Raw genomic sequence first — 24,636 nt, forward strand, 5'->3', positions numbered from 1 at the left:
GTTTGCGCTGGTGTTTTGGGGAAGAAACTTGCTGTGCTGCTCCTTTGGCACACCTGCCAGAGAAAAGCAGTACATAGCAGAATGCACAGGGCTAGAGTTGGTGTACACAGGTCAGGCAGTCAGTGTCTGTGCTGTTCTGTTTACTGAACTTGGCTTATGCTGGGGCGCAGGGTGGGGGGAATAGTACCAGCCAGCTCCTTTGTCCCTGAAGAGTGGAGTCTGTCTTTTCTGCTCCCAGGAAAACAGTCCCTGAAGAGTGAATAATTTTCCCTTATTCAACCTAGGTGCTTTTCAGATGGATGTTTTCACACTGTCTGCATTCAAGTTGCTTGCCTGCCTGGAGTAACACTGTGCACCTTGCGTTCTATCCTAGCCAAACCTAATGACTTTTAGTGTTTGTTGTTGTTGTTTCTTTTTTGCTTTTTTTCTTTCAGTTTCTTTGTTTGTTTTAATTTTTTATTGATTTAAATCTAGGTTAGTTAACTTATAGTGAAATAATGGTTTTAGGAGTTGAATTTAGTGGTTCATCACTTACATATGATACCTAATGCTCATCCAAACAAGTGTCATCCTTAATGCCCATTACTTATTTAGTCCATCCCCCCCACCCACATCCCTTCCAACAACCCTGTTTTCTCTCTGTATTTAACAGTCTTTTATGGCTTGCCTTCCCATCTTTACCTTATTTTTCCTTCCTTTCCCTGTTGTTCATCTGTTTTGTTTCTTAAATTCCACATATGAGTGAAATCATATGATATTTGTCTTTCTCTGACTTATTCTGCTTAGCATAGTACACTCTAGTTCCATCCACGTTGGCACAAATGGCAAGATTTCATTATTTTTGATCACCGAGTAATGTTCCATTATAGATATAGATATAGATATAGATATAGATATAGATATAATCACATTTTCTTTACCCATTCATCAGTCTATGGGTCTATGGAAATTTGGGCTCTTTCCATAACTTGGTTATTGTTGATAGTGCTTCTATAAACATTGAGGTACTTGTGCCCCTTCAAATCAGCATTTTTATATCCTTTGGATAAATACATAGTAGTGCAATTGTTGGGTCATAGGGTGGCTCTATTTTTAATTTTTTGAGGAAACTCCATACTGTTTTCCGAGTGGCTTCACCAGTTTTCATTCCCACCAATAGTGCAAAAAAGTGTTCCCCTTTCTCCACCTCCTTGCCAACATCTTTTGTTTCCTGTGTTAATTTTAGCCATTCTGACAGGTGTGAGATAGTATCTCATTGTGGTTTTGATCTGTTTTTCCCTTATGATGAACATCTTTTCATGTGTCTCTTAGGCACATAAGCATTTTGATGACATACGGGAAAGAAAAAGTTGAACTCTGAGAGTATAATTAAATGCATTTCTAATTTTTATACCAAATTTGTGACTTTTTGTATACTGTGTAGTCTTAACATTATTTGTACCTGTATCTTCTTAATAAAATATTAATACATATCACTATATCCAAAAAATATTTCACACCAATAATGTTGCCCAACATTTAATTCACTTCATAAAAATGAAATTTGAGGTAAGATGATGGCATAGCAACAGGACCCTAGGCTTGTCTTATCCATGGAACATAACTAGATGACTCAAATCATTCTGAATACTCAAGAAATAGATCTGAGGACTGACAGAACAAATGCCACAACTAGAGGGAGAGAAGGGGCCACATCGTGGAAGGTAGGAAGTGCATAAAGTTTGGGTGGTCTTGGCTGGGATAGAACCCTGTGGGTGCTGCCTTGTTCCTGGAAAGAAGGCAAAGAAGCAACCCAGAGGCAGACAGTGCTAACTGAAGAATGCCTAAAGCTCACAGGGGAAATTGTTTCTTCTTCTTGGAATGCATCTTTGAGAGGTAACCTTCACAAAATGCCTCTCCTAAAACAGAAGAGCCAGTGGACAGCATTTCCCTCCCCAACCCCTGGGCATACCCATAGAGTCACCTGTTAAGGGCAGCTAGCCCAGACCCTGGCTGCCTTGCCTGCTTGTTCCAAGTCCCATAAATGTGCACTCTTACACAACTGCCTTTCTGAGTCAAAAGTAAATCACTCCCAGTATAGTGAGACCTTCCCCCAGAAGAGTAGTGCAGGTGCCCACCACAGCAAAATCTTAAATTTTGGGGTTTTAAAAGCCAGCAACCTTGACTGGGATAGAGCCCAAAGTGCACTGCACAGCTCCTGGTAGGCAAACAACCTGGAGACAGCATGAAAACAGTGATCTTAAAGATGCCTAAGACTCACTGGGAGAGATAATTCACTCTTCTGGGAGTGATTTCCTGAGAGCCACAAGTATAGAGACCCATCTGTGGGGTCAAAGGAGCTGGCTGGCACCATTTCTGTCCCCCACCCTTCAACATAAACCAGCTTCAGTAAACTGCACAATACCAGCACTTGTTGCCTAATCTGGTTACACAAAGTCCCATACCCTTGTGCTCTGCTTAAACTGCCTTTCTTGGGCAAAGGTGTGCAAGTCCCAGCACAGTGGGTCCCTTCCCCCAGAAGACCAACAGAAACCTTTTCACACACCACATTTCCCAACAATAAAGTTTTTAAAAGGCTTCTGTTCTAGTGGAAGTAGCATCAGCTATCCTTTAGAAAGCAGAACAGGGCACACCTAATTAAACTACCCACACTCTGGCTAAGGTCCAAACACTGCCCACTGCAGGCAAGGAGAGCCTCTCCCAATAACTAGCCTGAAGGATAAAGCAGTCAAAACACAGCACGAAGCAACACCAGAAAAACTCTCCGAAGTGCGAGGCCCTGGACACTATATGACCCCTTCTTCATAAAGCCATTATTCTCAGGAGCAGAAAATGTAACAGACCTCTCTAACAAAGAGAAGACTGAGACTTAGACAAAATTCCAAGATGGAGGAATTCATTCCAAAAGAAAGAGTAAGAAAATGTCACAGATCTAATAGAAACAGATAAAAGCATTTGATAAAATATGCTTGATGCAAAATTTAAAGCAACAGTCATATGAAAACACAATGGGCTTGAAAAAAAGAAGGGAAGATGTTAAGGAGGTCCTTACTGCAGAGGCAAAAGAGTTATAAAACAGGCAGAAATAAAAAATGTAATAACTGAGATTCAAAATGAACCCGATGTAATGAACATTAGAAGAATCAGAGGAATGAATAAGTGATATGGAAAATAGAATTATGGAAAACAATGAAGCAGAACAAAGAGAAAAAAGAAAAATTTGGATCATGAGTGTAGTTTTCAGTAACTCAGGAATGCCATCAAACATAACACTCATATCATAGGAGACCCAGAAGAAGAGAGAGTAAAGGAGGCAGAAAGTTTATTTGAGGAAATAATACCTGAAATTTTCACTAATCTGGGGAAGGAAACAGACATCCAAATCCAGGAAGCACAGAGAACTGTCATCAAAATCAACAAAAGCAGGCCAATACCAAGACATATTCTAGTTAAATTTGCAAAATATAATGATAAAGAAAAATTTATTAAAGGGGAAAGAAAAAAGAAGTCTCTAAATTATACATGAAGTCCAACAAGGTGAGCAACTGATCTCTCCACAGAAATATGGTATGCCAGATGGGACTGGCATGATATATTCAAAGTGCTGAATGGGAAAAATCTGCAGCTAAGAGTATTCTATTCAGCAAGGCAGTCATTCAGAATAGAAGGAAAGATAAAGACTTTCCCAGACAAGCGAAAACTAAAGGAGTTCATGACCATTAAACCAGCCCTGCAAGAAATATTAAAGGTGACTCTTTGAGTGGAGAGGAAAGACCAAAAGTGACAAAGACTAGAAAAGAACAGAGATAATCTGAAGAAACACCAACTATACAGGTAATACAATGGCACTAAATTCATATTTACCAATAATTACTCCAAATATAACTGGATGAAATGTTCTAATCAAAAGACATAGGGTATCAGAATGGATTAAAAAAAACACAGGACTTATCTATATGCTGCATACAAGACACTCATTTGAGACCTAAAGACACATGCAGATCAAAAGTGAGAGGATAGAGAACCATTTATCATGCTAATGGACATCAAAAGAAAGTGGGAGTAACCATACTTGTATGAGAAAAAACAGATTTTTTTTGTTTATTTATTTTTGAGAGAGAGAGCAAGCAGGAGCAGGGAATGGGTAGAGACAGAGGGAGACAGAGAATCCAAAGCAAGTTTCATGCTGTCAGCGCAAAGCCCAACATGGGGTTCAAACCCGCAAACTGTTAGATGGTGACCTGAGCTAAAGTAAGACACTCAACTGACTGAGCCACCCAGGTGCCCTAGAAAAACCAGATTTTTAACCAAAGACTGTACCAAAACATGAGGAATGGCACTATGTCATAATTAAGGGGTCTATCCAAAAGAAGATCTAACAAATGTAAATATTTATGTCCTCAACTTGAGAGCACCCAAATATATAAATCAATTAATCACAAACATAAAGAAACTCATTGATAATAAAAAAATAACAGTAGGAAACCTTAACACCCCAATTACAACAATGGACAGACCATGTAAGCAGAAAGTCAACAAGGAAACAATGGCTTTGGATGACACAGTGGACCAGATGGACTTAACATATATATTAAGTACATTTCAACCTAAAGCAGCAGAATACACATTCTTTTCAAGGGCACATGGAACATTCTCCCGAATAGATCACATACTGGGTCACAAATCAGGCCTAAACAAGTACAAAAATATTGAGATCATACCATGCATATTTACCAACCACAACACTATGAAACTTGAATTCAACCACAAGAAAAATTTGGTAAGACCACCATAACATGGAGGTGATAGAACACCTTACTAAAAATGAATGGGCCAAACAGTAAATCAAACAAGAAATTAACAAATACATGAAAGAAAAATGAAAATTAAAACATGACAGTCCAAAACTACGGGAAGCAGCAAAAGTGGTTGTAAGAGGAAAGTATATAGCAATACAGGTCTACATAAGGAAGCAAAAAAATATCTCAAATAAACAACTGAACCTTATATTTAAGGGAGCTAGAAAAAAGAACAATAGATTAAGGCTAAAACCAGCAGATAAAGGGAAATAATAAAGATTAGAGCAGGAATAAATTATATAGAAATTAAAAAAATATAGTATAACAGGTCAATTAAATCAAGAGCTGGTTCTCTGAAAAATTAATAAAATTGATAAACCTCTAGCCATACTTATCAAAAAGAAAAGAGAAAGGACCCAAATAAGTAAAATGATAAATAAGTGAGGATAAATACCAATATCACAGAAATATAATTATAAGAGAATATTATGAAAAAATATGTGCCAATTAATTGGATAACCTGGAAGAAATGGGTAAATTCCTAGAAACATAAACTACCACAACTGAAACAGGAAAAATAGAAAATTTTAACAGATTGATAACCACCAAAAATACTGAGTCAGTAATCAAAAATCTCCCAACAAAAGTTCAGGGCCAGATGGCTTCATAAGGGAATTCTACCAAGCATTTTAAGAAGAGTTAATACTTATTGTTCTCAAACTATTCCATAAAATAGGGAAGGATAACGTTCAAATTCATTCCATTAGGCCAGCATTACCCTGATTCCAAAACCAGGACAAAGAGTTCTCTAAAAAAGAGAAGAACAGGCCAATATCTCTGAACACGCATGCAAAAATTCTCAACAAAATACTAACAAATCAAAATTAACAGTACATTAAAAGAATCATTCACCATTATTGAATAGGGTTTACTCCTGGACTGCAAGTGTAGTTCAATATTCACAAATCAATGTGATACACCACATTAATAAAATAAAGGATAAGAACCATACCTTTTAATAGCTGTAGAAAAAGCATTTCACAACGTTCAACATCCAGTCATGATAAAACCCTCAAAAAAGCAATGTTATACAGGACATACCTCAACATCATATAGGGCATATACAAAAAACCCACAGCTCCTATCATCCTCAAAGGGGAAAAAGAGAGCTTTTCCTCCTCTGAGGAACAAGACAGGGATGTCCAGTCTCATCACTATTATCTAACATAACACCGGAAGTCCTAGCCTCAGCAATCAGACAACACAAAGAAATAAAAGGCATTCAAATCAGCAAAGAAGTCAAACTTTCATTATTTGCAGATGACATGACACTCTATAGAGAAAACCAAAAAGTCTCCACCATAAAATTGCTAGAACAGATACATGTATTCCCTGAAGTTGCAGGGTCCAAAATCAATGTAAAGAAATCTGTTGCATTTCTGTACACCAATAATGAAGCAACATAAAGAGAAATCAAAGAATCAATCCCATTTACAACTTCTCCTAAAACCATGAGATACCTAGGAATAAAGTAGGAAATGAGATACCTGACCGACTTATTTCGCTTAGCATTATACACTCTACTTCCATTCACGTGTTGCAAATGGCAAGATTTCATTATTTTTGACTGCCAAGTAGTATTCCATTGTGTACATATATCACTTATTCTTTATCCATTCATCAGTCAATGAACATTGGGCTCTTTTTGCTATTGTTAATAGCACTGCTATAAGCCTTGGAGTGCATGTGCCCCTTCAAATAAGCATTTTTGTATCTTTGGATAAATACCCAGTAGTGCAATTGCTGGGTCATGGGGTAGTTCATTTTTAATTTTTTGAGGAACCTCCACACTGTTTTCCAGAGTGCACGCACCAGTTTGCATTCTGACCAACAGTGCAAAAGGGTTTCCCTTTCTCCACATCCTTGACAACATCTGTTGTTTCCTGAGTTGTTAATTTTAGCCATTTAAAAAAAATTTAATGTTTATTTTTGAGAAAGAGACAGAGAGAAACAGAGTGCAAGTGGGGGAAGGGAAGAGAGAGGGAGACAAAGAATCTTACACAGGCTTCAGGCTCAAAACTATCATGAAAGAGCCCCACAAGGGGCTTGAACTCACAACCTGTGAGAATATGACCTGAGTCAAAGTTGGACGCTTAACCGACTGAGCCATCCAGGTACCCTAATTTTAGCAAATCTGACAGGTGTGAGGTAATATGTCATTGTGGTTTTGATCTGTATTTCCCTTATGATGAGTGGTGTTGAGCATCTTTTCATTTGTCTGTTAGCCACATAAGTATTTTGATGACATACAGGAGGGAAAAAATTGAACTCTGAGAGTATAATTAAATGCATTTATAATTTTGAATACTAGGAAAATTAGTGACTTTTTTATGCTATGTACTCTTAACACTATTGGGACTTCATAGTGTTTTTTGCTTTTATTTCCCTTGCCTCCAGAGACATGTCTAGTAAGAAGTTGCTATGGTTGAGGACAAAGAGATTGTTGTGCTTTCTCCACTAGGATTTTGATGGTTTCCTGTTTCACATTTAGGTCTTTTCATCCATTTTGAATTTCTTTTTCTGTATGGTGAAAGGAAGTAGTCTAGTTTCATTCTGTATGTCCCTATGCAGTTTTCTGAGCACCATTTGTTCAAGTGACTGTCTTTTTTTCCATTAGATATTCTTTCCTGCTTTGTTGAGGATTAGTTGACTATACATTTGTGAGTCCATTTCTGGGTTCTCTATTCTGTTCCATTGATCTATGTGTCTGTTTTTGTTCCAGTACCATACTGTTTTGATGATTACAGCTTTGTAATAAAGTTTAAATTCCAGAATTGTGATGGCTCCAGCATATTCTTTTTCAACATCACTTGGACTATTCAGGGTCTTTTCTGGTTCCATACAAATTTTAGAATTGTTTCTTCTAGCTCTCTGGAGAATGCTGGTGCTGTTTTAATATGGATTGCATTGAATGTGTAGGATTCCTTGGGTAGTATAGACACTTTAGCAATATTTGTTCTTCCAATCCATGAGCATGAATGTTTTTCCATTTCTTTGTGTCTTCTTCAATTTCCTTCATAAACTTTCTATACTTTTCAGCATACAGATCTTTTATGTATTTGCTTGGGTTTATTCCTAAGCATGTTATGGATTTTGGTGCAATTTTAAATGGGATCAATTCCTTGGTTTTTCTTTCTGCTGCTTCATTATTGGTGTATAGAAATGCAACCAATTTCTGTACATTGATTTTATATCCTGTGACTTTGCTAAATTCACATATTGTAGCATTTTTTGGTGGAGTCTTTTGGGTTTTCAATGAGAAGTGTCATGTCATCTGCAAAGAGTAAATGTTTGACTTCTTCTTTGCCAATCAATATGCTTTTTATTTTGCTTTTTTGTCTGTTTGCTGTTGTCTGTTTACTGAGGCTAGGACTTCCAGTTCTATGTTGAACAACAGTGGTGATATTGGACATCCCTGTCATGTTAATGACCTCAGAGGGAAAGCTTTCAGTTTTCCCCCATTTAGAGTGATAGTAGCTGTGGGAATTTGATGTATGGCTTTTATGATGCTGAGGTATGTTCCTTCTATCCCTACTTTCTTGAGGGTTTTTATCAATAAAGGATGCTGTATTGTCAAATTCTTTTCTGCATCTATTGAAAGGATTATATGGTTCTTACTCTTTCTTTTATTTATGTGGTGTATCAAATTGATTGATTTGCAAATATTGAACCACTCCTGCAGTCCAGGAATAATTCCCACTAAAAATTGGTGAATAATTCTTTTAATGTTACTGTTGAATTCGATTTGCTAGTATCTTGAGAATTTTTTCATTCAGCTTCATCAGGATATTGGCCTGTAATTCTCCTTTTTAGTGGGTCTTTGGTTTTAGAATAAAGGTAATGCTGGCTTCTTAGAATGAGTTTGGAAGCTTTTCTTTCATTTCTATTTTTTGGAGCAGTTTGAGAAGAGTAGGTATTAACTCTACTTTAAATGTCTGGTAGAAATCCTCCGGGAATCCATCTGACTCTTATTTGTTTGGAGATTTTTGATAACTGATTCAACTTATTTGCTGGGTATGGGCTTGTTCAAATTTTCTATTTATTCCTGTTATGGTTTTGGTACTGTGTGAGTAGAGTGTCTAGGAATTTGTCCATTTCTTCCAGATTGTCTGATTTGTTGGCATATAATTTTTCACAGTATTCCCTTATAAATGTTTGTATTTCTGGGTCATTGCTTGTGATCTTTTTCATTCGTGATTTTATTTATTTGTGTTTCTCTCTTTTCTTTTTGATAATTCTGGCTAGGGGATTATCAATTTTGTTTATTCTTTCAAAACAAAACCCACAGCTTTTAGTTTCATTAGTCTGTTCAACCATATTTTTGTTTCTATATCATTGATTTCTGTTCTAATCTTTATTATTATCCTTCTTCTGCTGGTTTTTGGCTTTATTTGCTTCTCCTTTATCTATCTTCTTTAGGTGTGAGGTTAGGTTGTGTATTTGGGGCCTTTCTTTCTTCAAGAGATAGGCCTGAATTGCAAAGTATTTTTCCTGTTAGGACTGCCTTTCTTACATCCCAAAGTGTTTGGACCATTGAATTTTCATTTTCATTTGCCTCCATGTATTTTTAAAATTACTTATTTAATTTCCTGGTTGCTCTTTACCCCTGTACCATCATCAACAGAGCTCCTCCTTGTTTGAAGTGTTGGAGTGTTTGGACCTTTAACTAAGTGTTCTTTGATTTGTTTGTTGAATTAAGCCTGGAAAAAAGGGAAAGTGAAACCCTGATCCCAAAAAGAGAAAAGGAAAGGAAAGAAGGAATAATGGACAGAGAATAAAAAATTATAAGGTTGATTCCAAAGAAGAAGGGGAAAAAGGCAGGGGGAAGCAGAAGAAAAGGGAAAAAAAAGAAGACAAAGGAAAAGAATAAAAAAATCCTGATCCAGAGAGAGAGAGAGAGAGAGAGAGAGAGAAGGAAATGAAAAAAAAAAAAAAGATAAGAAACTATGAGCCTCATTCCAAAAGAAAAAAAGAATGAGGACAAAAATAATAAAAGAGTTATGTTTTGGTGCCTACGAGGTGCTGGCTCTGTTGGTCTAGAGGAAAGGCCAGGTATTTTGGCTCAGAGGCAGTCTTGCCCCAGTAAATACGCAGTTGCCAGGCTTGGAAGGGCAAGGTTTAGTGTAAGTGGGTTACACCTCCATTGGGGGCTACTGTATTGCTCTCTGAAGTCCCACCATTTTGGTGTTGGCAGGGGGAATGATGCCACCCCAATCTCTTGCCTTCACCAGGGATCAAACCCCTGCTGTTCAGGCAGGCAACTCTCATTGAATACCTAAGGCAGTCAAGTTGCTCTGGATCTTTTCTTTGCCTATGCTTTTTCTTTGGTGTGTTGCTGGGTTGAAAATCCAAAGTCTTAAAGGACCTGGCATGGTGTGTATACACCTCCTCTGGAGTACAGCCTCACCAAACTGCTGATGAAAGGCCTTTGGCTGACACCTGCAGGGACTTTTGTCCTTGGGGATGCAATAAGCCCTCTTCCAAAAGTACCCCAGGAAAGGGACTGTTCTCTTTCAGTGCACCCCAGAGATCTCTGCACCACGCTATGCACTACAGGGCCAGCTCCCTCCTCCCCAGCAGTGTCCACCACAGCTCTTCTCCAGAGAAAGTCGCATACTTCCAAAACCTCAGAGTTTGAGCAACAAAGGCTATTTGCAAAAAGTACTGGGACACTCATTACTTCTCACTTACCAGTCTGTGGTCCAGAGAGGTTTTCTTTTTGTGCTAATTCAATGATGCACTATCTCAACCTCTCTCTCTTTCTCTCCCTTTTGTCTTGCCACAGAAATTTTTCCCTCCCCTCTGTAGCTCTGCCATTTTTCTCTTCCTCAGTTCACTTCCATCCTCCTGGAACCTGCCAAGCTGTCTCCCTCCAACTGTGGAGATCCTTCTGCCACCCCACAGATTGATTTCCTGGGTGTTCCAAGTAGTCTGACCTCAATACATCTGTGTTTGAGGGATGAGAAAAGCCCAGGGTCCCCCTACTTCTCCACCATCTTAACTCTTCCCTCTAGTCTAGTTTCTTAAGTCAGTCCAGCCAACCTACAGTTGGTTTCTATTGTAGATGTGATATAAGTTCCCTAATTCTGTGGCTTAAAATTTTGTTAGGAGTGCATAATTTATAATTGTTTCCATAGGAAACATTACAAAGACTACATCTTGCTAAAGAATTTAGAAGAATTTCCCAAGGTTTTGATGCCTCTATATTCTACTCTTGAAAGTTTTGAAGGCTAATTTGAGTTACATTATTCCTTATCAAATTGGAAGTCATACGATAGGTTATAGAGTAGGATTTTAGTGAGATTTCTTCCAAAAATTGTTTATAGAGTTCATATATATATTTTTTCCTTATAACTACTAAGCATAGAATTAGAGAGGGGTTGTTTATAAAACACTATACTTATTTTCTTGAATTTTATCTCCATTCAATAGTTTTGAGGCAAGTAGTTTCTCAAGAGTCTCAATGATAGGAGAATGACTCAATGGTATTATCTAGTGAGGGTAAAAGGGGACCATTAAAAGCATCATCTCATATGTGTTCCACAAAGCAACCCAAATCATACATGTTCCTCACATGGTTTCCTCCAATCTGTAAGTCAAGATAATTGTGGCACATACTTGTATATGACCAAGATCAGTATAAACTTAGCTGTCTTTCATCCTGTTTTACTGTCTTTGGAATGGGCAATGCAACAAAATTTTCTTTTTTTTTAAAACTTTTTTCTAATGTTTATTTATTATTGAGACAGAGAGAGACAGAGCATGAGCGGGGGAGGGACAGAGAGAGGGAGACACAGAATCGCAGGTTCCAGGCTCTGAGCTGTCAGCGCAGAGCCCAATGTGGGGCTCGAACTCACGGACTGTGAGATCATGACCTGAGCCGAAGTCGGACGCTCAACCGACTGAGCCACCCAGGTGCCCCTGCAACAAAATTTTCTAAAAGGGATGCTTTTTTTGCATTTTGCTACAGTTATCTCATTCACAGATTTTATTTTATTTGTATCATTTCTCTGCTTTGCTAAACTTTCTTTTACAACATTATCTTAATTTTCCTTTTAATCAGGGGGAAACGAATTGTCTTCTATATCTATACATTGCTTTTCCCACATTTTTCCCATCATTTAAAATCTTCTTACATGTAAGTGGTTTGCAAGATTTTGTATAATTTTGTTTTTTATAAAGGAATTCAATTAGGAAGACTTCTACAAGCATTTTATTAGAAAAAAAATTCTAAACAGAAGAGTGTGGTACATTCCTGTAATGTAAAAGAACTCATTCAGGCAGTGTACATTGCCTGAATGTAAAAATGAACACTTGTCTCCTACATGAAACACAAGTAATTTAGGGAGGCAGTGTTGCTCAAAGAATAGACAATAGCACCATGAATAAGGAGACTTGAGTCTGCATTAACTTTTCTTTTTCTTTCTTTCTTTCTTTCTTTCTTTCTTTCTTTCTTTCTTTTGAAATATAATTAAGATACAATGTTATATTAGTTTCAGGTGTACAATACAATGATTCAACAATTCTATACATGACTCAGTGCTCATCAAGATAAGCCATTAACATTTTAAAATCAGGTAATTTATTTACCATTCCTGGATTTCAATTTTCCTATCAATTAAATACTGAAAATAATATTCCTTTCCCTTATTCACAGCATTATTGTCAAGATAATATTATATGGTATATATGAAAGTGTTTTAAAAAGCACAAACTTATACAAAAGTATAATTATTTTAATGTATGTATTAAACTGTAATAAATTATTTATTTAAAAGTTTTTGGTTAAAGTGCCTAATCCTTTCTCCATCTATAAATATTGTACATTGTTTTGTACTGTGCTTAATTAATATCATTTGAGTCACACATTGAAAAAAAATACTACACCTCAGAATTTGTACAAGAGATGGATATTTATACATACTTTGGCCTCATGAAAACTTTCTGAGTAGAACTATAAATGTAGCCACTTTTTCATTAATAGAAATAGCTTTATCAAATTCATGACATTTTTTTTCATTTTTTTTAACTTTTTTAAAAATTACAGTTAGTTAAGTGCGCCTGAATGATGCAGTCAGTTAAGCATCTAACTTCAGCTCAGGTCATAATCTCATGGTTTGTGGGTTCAAGCCCCATGTCAGGCTATGTGCTGATGACTCGGGGCCTGAATCCTGCTTCAGATTCTGTGTCTCCCTCTCTCTCTGCCCCTCCTCCATTCACTCTCTCTCTCTCTCAGAAATAAACATTAAAAAAATAAAAAGTATAAATTCCAGTTAGTTAACATAGAGTGTAATGTTATTTTTAGGTGTACAATATAGTGATTTAGTGTTTCCATACAACACCTGGTGCTCATCACAAGTGCCCTCCTTAATCCCCATCACCTATTTAACCCATCTTCCAACCCAACTCAGTTTGTTCTCTATAGTCAAGAGTCTGTTTCTTGGTTTGCCTCTCTCTCTCTTCTTTTGTCCGTTTGTTCATTCATTTTTTTACATTCCACATATGAGAGAAATCATGTAGCATTTTACTTTCTCTGACTGACTTATTTCACTAGCATAATACTCTCTTAGCTCCATCTTTGTCATTGCAAATGGCATGATTTAATTCTTTTTTATGGCTGAGTAATATTCCAGTGTGTGTGTGTGCGTGTGTGTGTGTGTGTGTGTGTGTGTGTACCACATCTTCTTTATTAATCTATTGATGGACACTTGGGCTGCTCCCATGATTTGACTATGGTAGATAATGCTCCTATAAACATTGTGGTGCATGCATCCCTTTGAGTTAGCATTTTTGTATTCTTTTGGTAAATACCTAGTAGTTGAATTGCTGGATTATATGGTAGTTCTATTTATAACATGTTGAGAAATTTCCATTCTCTTTTCCAGAGTGGCTGCACCACTTTGCACTCCCCCCAACAATGCAAGAGTGTTCCCTTTCTCCACATCCTCACTAACAGCTGTTTCTTGTGTTGTTGATTTGAGTCATTCTAGCAGGTGTAAGGTGGTATCTCATTGTAGGCTAATTTGAATTTCCCTGATGATCAGTAAATTGTGCATCTTTTAAAAAAATTTTTATGTATTTTTGAGACAGAGAGAGAGCGAGAGTGAGAGCATGAGTGGGGGAGGGGCAGAGAGAGAGGAAGATACAGAATCTGAAGCAGGCTCCAGGCTCCAAGCTGTCAGCACAGAGCCCGGTGCGGGGCTTGAACTCACAAACCATGAGATCATGACTTGAGCTGAAGTTGGAAACTTAACCAACTGAGCCACCCAGAGGCCCCAAATTGAGCATCTTTTTATGTATCAGCTATCTGTTTGTCTTCTTTGGAAAAATGTCTATTCATGTATTCTTCCCATTTTTAAATTAGATCACTCATTTTTAGGTTGTTCAGTTTCATATGTGCTTTACATACTTTGGATACTAACCCTTGATCAGATATGTCATTACAAAAACCCTCTCCCATTCAGTAGATTGCCTTTTAGTTTTGGTGATTTAGTTTGGTGATTTGCTTTGCAGAAGTTGTGTTTGTTTGTTTATTTTGTTTGTTTATGTAGTCCCAATAGTTTATTTTCAATTTTGTTTCCCTTAACTTGGGAGACATATCTAAAAATAAGTTGCTACAACTGATGTCAAGGAGCTTACTGCCTATGTTCTCTTCTAGAATTTTTATGGTTTTCTGTCTCGCATTTAGATCTTTCATCCATTTGAATTATTTTCTGTGTATTGTGTCAGAAAGCGGTCCAGTTTCATTCTTTTGCATGTAGCTGTCTACTTTTCCCAACATCAAATGTAGAAGAGACTGTCTTTTTTCTATTGCATATTCATTCCTGCTTTTTTGAAGATTAATTGGGCATATAGATGTTGGGCTTTTTTTCCTGGGTTTTCTATTCTGTTCCATTGATCTATGTGTTTATTTTTGTGCCCTGTACCATACTGTTTTCATCACTGCACCTTTTTAATATAACTTGAAGTTCAGAATTGTGATGCCTCCAGCTTTGCTTTTCATTTTCAAAATTGCTTTGGTTATTTCGGGGTCTTTTGTGGTTCCATACAAATTTTAGGATTGTTTGTTCTAGCTCTGTGAAAAATGCTGGTGCTATTTTGACAAGGATCGCATTAATGTGTAGATTGCTTTGAATAGTATAAACATTTTAACAGTATTCTTTCAATCCATGAACTTGGAATGTCTTTCCATTTCTTTGAGTCTTCTTCGTTTATTTCACCAGCGTTTTACAGATTTTAGAGCAGAGTTCTTTCACATATTTGGTTAGGTTTATTCCTAGGTAACTTATGGTTTCTGGTGCAATTGTAAATGGTATCAATTCCTTGATTTCTCTTTCTGCTGCTTCATTATTGGTGTATAGAAATGCAACAGATTTCTGTGCATTGGCTTTGTATCCTGTGACTTCACTGGATATATATCAGTTCTAGCAATTTTTTGGTGGAATCTTTTGGGTTTTCAATCTAAGATATCATGTCATCTGTGAAGAGTGAATGTTTGACTTCTTCCTTGCCAATTTAGATGCCTTTTATTATGTTTTGTTGTCTGATTTCTGTGGCTAGAGCTTCCAGTACTATGCTAAATAGCAGTGGTGAGAGTGGACATCCTGTCTTATTCTTGACCACAGAGGAAAAGGTCTCAGATTTTTTTCCCTTTGAGGATGATATTAGCTATGGGTTTTCCATATATGGCCTTTATGATGTTGAGGTATGTTCTCTCTACCCCTACTTTGTTAAGGGTTTTTATCATGAATGGATGTTGTACGTTGTAAAATGTTTTTTTTCTGCATCTTTTGAAAGGATCATATGTTGGTTCTTATTGTTTTTTTTCTTATTAAAGTGATGTATCACATCACTGATTTGTGAATATTGAGCCCCCCTTGCAACTCAGGGATAAATCCCCCTTGGTCATGGTGAATGATCTTTTTAATGTATTGTTGAATTCATTTCACTAGAATTTTGTAGAGAATTTTTGCATCTGTGTTCATCAAGGATATTGGCCTCTATTTTTTTTTTTAGTTGTATCTTTATCCTGTTTTGATATGAGGATAATGGCCTCACAGAATGAATTTGGAAGTTTTACTTCCTTTTCTTTTTCTTGGAATAGTTTAGAAAGAACAGATATTATTTCTTCTTAATTACCCTACTATCCAGTAATTGCATTACTAGCTATTTACCCAAAGACTGTAAAAATACTATTTCAGTGGGATACATGCATCCTGATGTTTATAGCAGCATTATCTACAATAGCCACTTTATGGAAATAGCCCAAATATCCACTAGCTGATGAATGTATAAAGAAGATGTGTTATATATAATATAAACTTATATATTATATATTATATTATATTATATTATATTATATTATATTATATTATATATATAACAGTGCTGTTACACACACACACAGACACACACACACACTGGAATATTATAGAACCATACAAAAGAATTAAATCTTGCCTTTTGGAATGACATGGATGGAGCTAGAGAGTATTATGCTGAGTGAAATAAGTCAGTCAAAGACAAATACCATGATTTAATTCATATATGGAATTTAAGAAGCAAAATGAATAAGCAAAGGGACAAAAAAAAAGAGAAAGAGACAAACCAAGAAACAGATTCTTAATTATAGAGAACAAAATGAGGGTTACCAGAATGGAGGTGCATGGGAGGATGTGTTAAATAGGTGATGATGATTAAGGCGTGTACTTGTTGTGATGAGCACTGATGAATCACTACATTGTACACCAGAACCTAATATTACACTTTATGTTAACCAACTGGAATTCAAATAAAACTTAAAAATACAGAAGCTCTTATTTGAATTTTACAAAGGAAACAAAGACAGAAAAAGTTTATATACTTGTTGAATTTCACAAACATAGTAAATGGTAGAACTAGTATTTGCACCAAGCAATTGTATTTAGAATCCACTTACTTAATCGGTACACCATATTGCCTTTATCTGTACTAATGAATGGAAGTTGCAGAACAACATATACAATATGATTCCATCATGTATATGTGCCAGGCATTTTTCTAATACTTCACATACACTAAGTAGTATAACCCTTATAATATCTCTATGAAACATATTATAATTTCCATTTCACCCATGAGAAAACGGAGGCACAAAGAAGTTATATAGGATGCACTATATTACACAGTTGTAAGTGGTAGAGTCTGGGATTGAACCCAAGAAGCCTCACTTCAAAGCCTGTGTAATAGTGCTCACTTTGGCAGTGCATATACTAAAGTCAAAACAAAACAGAGAACATTAGCATGGCCTTTGTGCAAGGATGACACGAAAATTGATGAAGCATTCCATATTTTTTTAAAAAGTAGACTGTGTACTTAACTTTCATGTTATAAGTGACTGTTATCCCTTATAACTTAATAAATGTCATCATGTTTGTGAAAAATGATACAAATCAAACTGTTAATAGTGGTTTCCTCTGGAAGGAGGATTTTAAAGAGAAGGTGATAGTGTAATTTTAATTTTTACTCTCTATATTTCTATGTGGTTTGACTTATAAAATGTGCATGAATTCATGTATTATTTGTATGATCAATAAGTCATGCACATTGTTAGAGCTTGGAGTTGAGGCCACTGGCTAGCTGATGAACTCAGAATTACAGGTAGTATGCTACATGAGGGGAAAGTCTTTTGGTAACACCACAAGGGTCTTTGCGTCAATGAGTGGACTTTGATAGTAATTCTTGCTACAAGTAAAAAATAAGTAATTAAATAAATAAATAGTCACATATATAAAAGGACAAGAAAAAGTATACTAATTTCCTTAGAATATATTTTTTCCAGTCCCACAAGTTTCTGTCCCATTCTTGAGAATGATTTGAACTCAGATACAAACTGCCCAAGTAGACAGGGAAGCATAAACAAACATCTACATAGATGATACTTTCAGTTACAATTATCAATACAGTTTTTTTAAAAAAAATAATTACTTCAAAATAATTATCAAAAACATCCTATACAATAGGTTAATTCAAATTTTGTATGTCATACCAACCAATTTACTTTAGGTTGTCAAAGATAACCTATTATATGAAATAGTGCATTAATTTAGCTTGACACCAAAGAGCTCACAGCAAAATGAGAAAATAAGTCACAATCTCACACCAGAAAGATAATGAAAACAATAAAAAAATTAGATTTTATACCACTGCTATCACAAAGAAATATCAAAAGAAAATGGAGATCTCATATTGTTCCTAACCTAGACTCCTTCATTGGTTATATCCATCTCCTTTGCCTCTCTCTCTTATATCCAAATTCTAGCAGTCCCCTGTCCTAAATATCTTTCCCTTTCACTATTGTCATTTTATTTTTGTATTGCTGCAAGTGCTTCCAGTCTTTCCCCCTTTCAAGTCCACTTGATATTCTAGATTGATCCACCTTTCACACAAAGAGCTAAATGCTTCAGAGCTGTCTAATCATCCATGGATTAATAATAGATATAATTTATTGAGTGCTTCATAAGTGAAAGATGCCCTTAGGCAACATCTCCAACTTATTTAATCTTCACAGTAAATTTGCAAGTTAAGATTTTCCACATTTTTATAAAAGAAGAAACAGCCTTGAAAAGACTATACGTCAAAATCTAACATGAAACCTGAAGGCCTATGTGTTTTTCCTATTTATTTCCTCAGTTTCTATTCCTCCACTTGCTCCCAAAGTTCCAATTACCACATTGCTTCATGACTGTTCCTTCTACCCAAAACTTCTTTATTATTATAATTTCTTGGCATACTACACATAATTCAGGTTTCAGTTTAGCTCTCACTTCTTCAGGGATACCTGCCTTGACCCACCTAGCCTGATTTAGATTTCTGTACATTGCATTTATCTCACTTTAAAAGTTATCACTCTGTGAGTAACTTGAAGGTAAATGCTTCCTCTTATTCATATTGATATGCTTGTTCCCAAACATCACGCAAGCAGTCAGATACTTACCAATAACAATTATTATAGGGGCACTTGGGTGGTTCAGGCGGTTAAGCATCCATCTTTCGCTCAGGTCATGATCTCACAGTTCCTGAGTTAGAGCCCCATGTCAGGGGCTGACAGCTCAGAGCCTGAAGTCTGCTTCAGATTCTTTGTCTCCCTCTTTCTCTGCCCCTCCCCTGCTTGCACTCTCTCTCTCTCTCTCTCAAAAAAAAAAACATTATTTTTTTAAATAATAATTATAATTTTCTAAACTAACGACATGCCAGACCATGTGCCAAACACTTTTACATACTCAGTTCATTTAATCCTGATAATGATGCTGTCATGTAGGTGTCACTATTCACATTTATACACTAACGATTGAGAAATTGACATTCAGAAGGAAGTAATTTGCCCAAGATCTATAGTTATCAAGTGGTAGAACCATGGAATCCAAATTTGTTTAACAGAAAAACTGGTGCTAAAATTCTTTAGTTCTTTACTGTCAATTTCCATTGCTTAATTTTGGCAAACCAAAGAAATTCTGCAAACATTATCACTATCTTCAACTACTTGAAAATAAAGGCTAGAATAATGAGCTACGAATGTATTGAAGAAGTAGACATTAAAGCACGAAGTCATTGTTTTATACCAGGTGTAGGGAGGAAGTGCTAGGAGAGTCAGCGACTATTGAACCCACTATTACATAAACCAAAAGATCAAATCATAGGAAAGCTTGCTGTCTTCAGGAAGGGAGGAACATGGGAGTGGGAAAGTAGTCACCTCCCCAAGCTAAGAAAAAAAGCATCAAAGGTTGCTATGGTGGTCCCGTCCCTTCCTGTCCAAGTAAGCATTGGCGCCACTTGCTCTGTCACTACAAATTTAGGGAATACAAGTTTTAATATATCTCTTTATTTGCTATAACATTGTATTTTGATCATTTTCTCCCTCAGGTGTCTCAGCCCTTCATTTGCGGCTGTGGTTGCCAGACAAAACAGCTCATGTTTACCACCATCCCTAAGCAGGGAGTGGGAGAATGAGTAGCAGGAATACAAAGTCCACTAATTCTTCCATCCAGTCCTCCCCTGTGCCTCCCCGGCCAATGAGGGGAGAAAAGAGGCCTTAACAGAAGTTTATCACCCCAGAGTTCATGCCCTGCCAGGCTGGCAGTCACGACGTTCCAGTGTTCCTGCGTCACAAGGGCACTACTTTCCCAGCCAATCCAGAGTGTACAGGCCAACGGCTCTTAGCAACAGTCTGAGAAAAGGCACAGCCAGGTTTTGGGACTTCTATTAGCTCAGCCTTAGGCCGTAATGAAGTGACTGACTCGGTTATTTCTGCAAAGTAGCCTTTAAATGGAAACGATGAGCTCCATTAAAGTCTATTACACCAGCGTGTCAGGGTCTAGAGAGGTGAGTGGAAAGAAAAGAGCCTTAGCCGGCAAAAAAGACTAGAGTGAAGACATTCTAGTTGGGGACTTCAGGATTGTGCTAGGGCATTACCATCTCCTTCTTGTCTTTCATTCTTCAGCTCCTTCCTCTCTAGGTTTTCAGGAATGGGAGGTGCAGTGGACAACAGAGAATGTGGTTATTGCCCTCACACTGGTTGTGCTCTAAGAAACTGACTACTTTGGGAGGTTTCTGGGTCCTGAGTTCAGCCAACTTTATTATTTCAGTAATTTTGCATATATTTCAAATGGAAGAGATAAAGAACCTTTTTCTTTAGGATGTTTAGGATGGGAGATGGAAGAGCTAAAGAACACTGTTTAGGATAGGAGAGGGAAAATGCCAGTGAGTAAATGGCCATAATCCTCAGAGAAGATTGGATAACCTCAAAAAGACAAACTTAATTTCTAAGAAGAATATGTATTTGCATAGATCAGATATGTCTTAGGTTACAGGTTAGATGAACTATTTTGACCATGTTGTAGGAAATATTGTAGAACGGTGGTTTCAAACAACAATATATTGTGAGCCACATGTGTAATTTTAAATTTTCTAGTAATGACTTAAAAAAAGAGATGAGATTGATTTTAATATATTTTATTTAACACAAAGTTTACAAAATGTTATCATTGCAACATATAACGAATATTTAAAAAGAGATGTTATGTATTTCCATATTAAGTCCTCAAAATCCAGTATGTATTTTGTACTTACAGAACATTTCATTTTGGACTAGCCACACTTCAAGTTCTCAATAGTCACATGTGGCTGGCTAATGGTTATCACAGCTCAGCTATACAAGGAATGTTATATGTCTAAGAACCTCATTCTGCAAAGTTTTTGGAAAAGCATGAAAACTGAAGAATTTAGAATGGATTATAAATGGCTAACAAACATTCATCACACTCCTTCGGTGTGTTAGGCACCATGATAGATGCAAGGAGCAATGAGATTTTATCTCAGCCTAGAAATAGTGCATTGCTTCTGCATAAAGCCTTAACAACTAAGGATTTCACCTGGGTACTAAGAAACAACAATAACAAGAAGCAGTTTTAAAACTAAAATCATGGACCTTTTGACTATTTTTAACATTGTAATTTATGTTATTGGATATGGTACTAAGATTCTATAAGAGGGAATGATTTGAAATCATTAAGGACCATTATGGATGCAGCAGAAGATTCACCCAACTGTTGGTCTGTGTCTCTCAAACTGTAACATAAAAATCATCTGGAGGGCTTGTTAAAACATTCCTGAGAACCATTCCCAAATTCTATAGTTTTGGGGTGGGATAAGGCTGATGACGCTGGTCTTATAAATCACACTCAGATTAGCACTAGTCTAAACAACTGTTTTCATGATGTGGTTCCTCTAAAAAGAGTTTTGAAAAAAACACTATAAAAATGTGACTTAAGTCACATGAATCATGCTTTTGCAATTTTGAAGACTAATGAGCCTCAGAAAGTAGAAATGTTGCATGATGGAATTTCAGAAACTTCTCCACTATCAGTTGGAAATAGACAAGGTTTTCTAAACCTGACTGGATTATATTTTTAAGTCATCAAACAAAAAACCTTCTGCCATGCACTTTCACAGAAGTCATAATTGAATAAACTGGGGCTTGTACTTGTCAAATTGATTTTACATATGTTTTCTTATTCTAGCATCACAGATTTTATGTGGCAAAATTGCCCAAGATTGTCATGTGAAAATGTAGAAAACTCAAATTTTAAGATTTATGTTACAGTTATTAACAAAAAACGTACTTATAAACTATTTATTTTTTTTTTATATTTTATATTTGAGAGAGACAGACAGAGCATGAGCGGGGGGGGGGGTTGCAGAGAGAGAGGGAGACACAGAATCTGAAGCTGGGTCCAGGAGCTGAGCTGTCAGCACAGAGCCCGACATGGGGCTTGAACTCATGAACCGCAAGATCATGACCTGAGCCGAAGTCAAACGCTTAGCCAACTGAGCCACCCAGGTGCCCCTACACTATGTTTAAAAGATAACCAATTATTACAATTATACTTTGGCAGTAGTGTTTCAGGGGAAAAGACAATGGGGGTGGATATACAGCCTTTTATAACAGATAACAGATATGTAAAGTTCATATAGGAGGACATAGCAAGAACTGACCACTTTTATTCACTCACAGTTTTTGTAAATCTTAATCCTCTGATTTATTTTCTCATTCTGTAGATTTTATCTCCTCACTTAGGCATAGTCTCCAATTATTGTTAAGAACATGCAGTTTGTTCTTTTAAATGTAAAAACCTGGTATCCTATTCATTTCCTACACAGGACTACCATAGATATTAGCATAAATTAATGCAGTGATGAGCTGAAATGTGTGCTTCAACTGTTAGCAGAATGTTCATACCATTTCATATGAAGTTTGAAATCAATATAGTAAATATTTATACCCCATTAGACATTTTTAACTCCCACTGACACCTTACTGTATTTCTTCATATACATATTAAATATATATACTATATATGTGTGTATGTGTATGTGTTTATCACAATAAAATTACCTAATTTTGCTGCTCAAAAAAATCACACCATTAAAATCTATTACCCTACCATAGCATAATGGATAGGGAAAATAAAAATAAAACATAAAACATTGGGGCCAGTTGATTAACATCTTTCCATCTCTTTATATCTTTGTCTATCTAGGTGAAGCAGAGACAGGAAGAAGTTACCAGAATTTTAGATACTTACAAAATAAAATATGAATTAATAGATATTTCTGTGAGTTTGAAAATACTTCAGGAAATGAAGACTAAAGTTTCTACCCCTAGGGCTCTGCCACCTCAGATATTCAATGGCCAAGAATATTGTGGGGTAAGAGTAAATTTCCATTTTTATTTTATTTTCATTTCGTATTTTAAGATTATATAAATGGGGAAACAATACATTTATGGACTGTGAGGGTGAGGTTTTTTCATTTACATAATAACTTAATTGTGTTCCTGAAGATAAGGCAATGTGTACTTCATTATGAAAAATACCATAAAAGGAAAGTATATCATGCTGCTTGTTTGGAGATACACAGTATTTTTCACCATACGTTATAGGATGAAATAACTGATACCTTGGGGAAATTCTTTTAACTAACTTAGCTGGTAGACATTTGCAAAGGCCCAGGCAAGATAATTAGCAAACTGACCTTGACACTTGAATTTAATTGTTTCATAAGTGAAATTATCAGCATTGATGTTACAAGTTAATTTTAATTCCTTTTAGGATTTTGAAATGTTTCACAAGGCAAAGGAGAACAAAGAGATTCTGAAATTCCTGAAGATGGAATGAATGTGCAGTGATGATACAAAATATGTTTACCAAAGTAGATCTGCATATACTTCCATATACATTGGTTACTTTTAATTAAAAAAAATATGAGAGCTTCATAAGGTTAATTGATATCTAGATTCATTTGCAATCACTAACATGGGGGCTTTTACAATTTCAATTTTGCTTTACAATCATTTCTTTGTTACATAGTGAACATTTTACAAAGATGTGTAAAAAACATTGTTAAACATTTATCAAGATCAAACTTCTCTTTATTTGACTGTACAAATGAGTTTAATACCTTTTTCCTTTTGCAAACTGATTAATTCATAATATAATTTTAGCAAAGTTATATATTTGATATTTGGTGTATGTGGTTTTATGCAGAAAAAAATATGTCTTTCAGTGGATACATACCAAACTGTGATAAATGTGGCATTGGATGTAACAGGGGATCAAATGTGTGTAGTTCACATGAAATAATGAATAGTAACTAGAAAATAGTGTCAAATATATTAACTAAGATTCATAAGCATCACGAGAGTATAAAATATACTATACTTTTCATACAAATAGAAATACAAATTTTCTGTTTTAAATTATACTGCTTTAATTGAAGAAATTCACACTAAATTAACTGTTGAAACACATGTGAACACAATTTAAAACTGACAGTAAAATTGGAAAAAAGCACACTTCAGTTTTGCAAAGAAAGTTTTAAAGGAATACATTCATTACCATGAAAACAAAAAGGTTTTCCTAGAAAAGTCTCAGAATAGAAAATATCTGACATATTCTCATAAGAACTTTAAAGGAAAATGAAATCATGGCCAAGTATCAGTTATATATGTAACCCAGTTAGTTCCTGAAAAAACAAATACAATAGAATCTTGGATTGCAAGTAACTTGTTCTGTGAGTGTTCTGCAAGGAGAGAAAACATTTATAATAAATTTTAACTTGATAAATGAGTAATGTTGCAATGCAAGTAGTACGTGATGCCGAACGCCACATGATCACAACTGAGCCAACAGTTGTTGAATTTGCTTTCTATACAACTGCTTTTGATTACAAGCATGTTTTC

At 35.9% G+C, this 24,636-nt stretch overlaps 1 protein-coding gene and 2 non-coding genes across 3 annotated transcripts; all 3 read left to right on the forward strand.

Annotated features, from left to right (window-relative positions):
• Positions 1 to 17,090: 17,090 nt before the first annotated feature.
• LOC121025375 (U6 spliceosomal RNA) lies at positions 17,091 to 17,193 on the forward strand. The gene has a single exon (XR_005788023.1). It is a non-coding gene; the product is annotated as a U6 spliceosomal RNA (small nuclear RNA).
• A 243-nt stretch (positions 17,194 to 17,436) lies between these two features.
• On the forward strand, positions 17,437 to 17,590 carry LOC121025371 (small nucleolar RNA SNORA62/SNORA6 family). The gene has a single exon (XR_005788020.1). It is a non-coding gene; the product is annotated as a small nucleolar RNA SNORA62/SNORA6 family (small nucleolar RNA).
• Positions 17,591 to 20,080: 2,490 nt separating this feature from the next.
• Positions 20,081 to 23,670, forward strand: LOC121025329 (SH3 domain-binding glutamic acid-rich-like protein 3). Its single transcript, XM_040467870.1, has 3 exons — positions 20,081 to 20,219; positions 22,937 to 23,104; positions 23,507 to 23,670. The coding sequence occupies exons 1-3, from the start codon at positions 20,163 to 20,165 to the stop codon at positions 23,570 to 23,572; spliced, it is 291 nt and encodes a 96-aa protein (XP_040323804.1). The 5' UTR covers positions 20,081 to 20,162; the 3' UTR covers positions 23,573 to 23,670.
• Positions 23,671 to 24,636: the final 966 nt, after the last annotated feature.

Source organism: Herpailurus yagouaroundi, unplaced genomic scaffold (assembly GCF_014898765.1).
Source record: "Herpailurus yagouaroundi ecotype Mexico unplaced genomic scaffold, PumYag 67623, whole genome shotgun sequence".
In the NCBI taxonomy this organism is placed as follows: domain Eukaryota; kingdom Metazoa; phylum Chordata; class Mammalia; order Carnivora; family Felidae; genus Herpailurus; species Herpailurus yagouaroundi.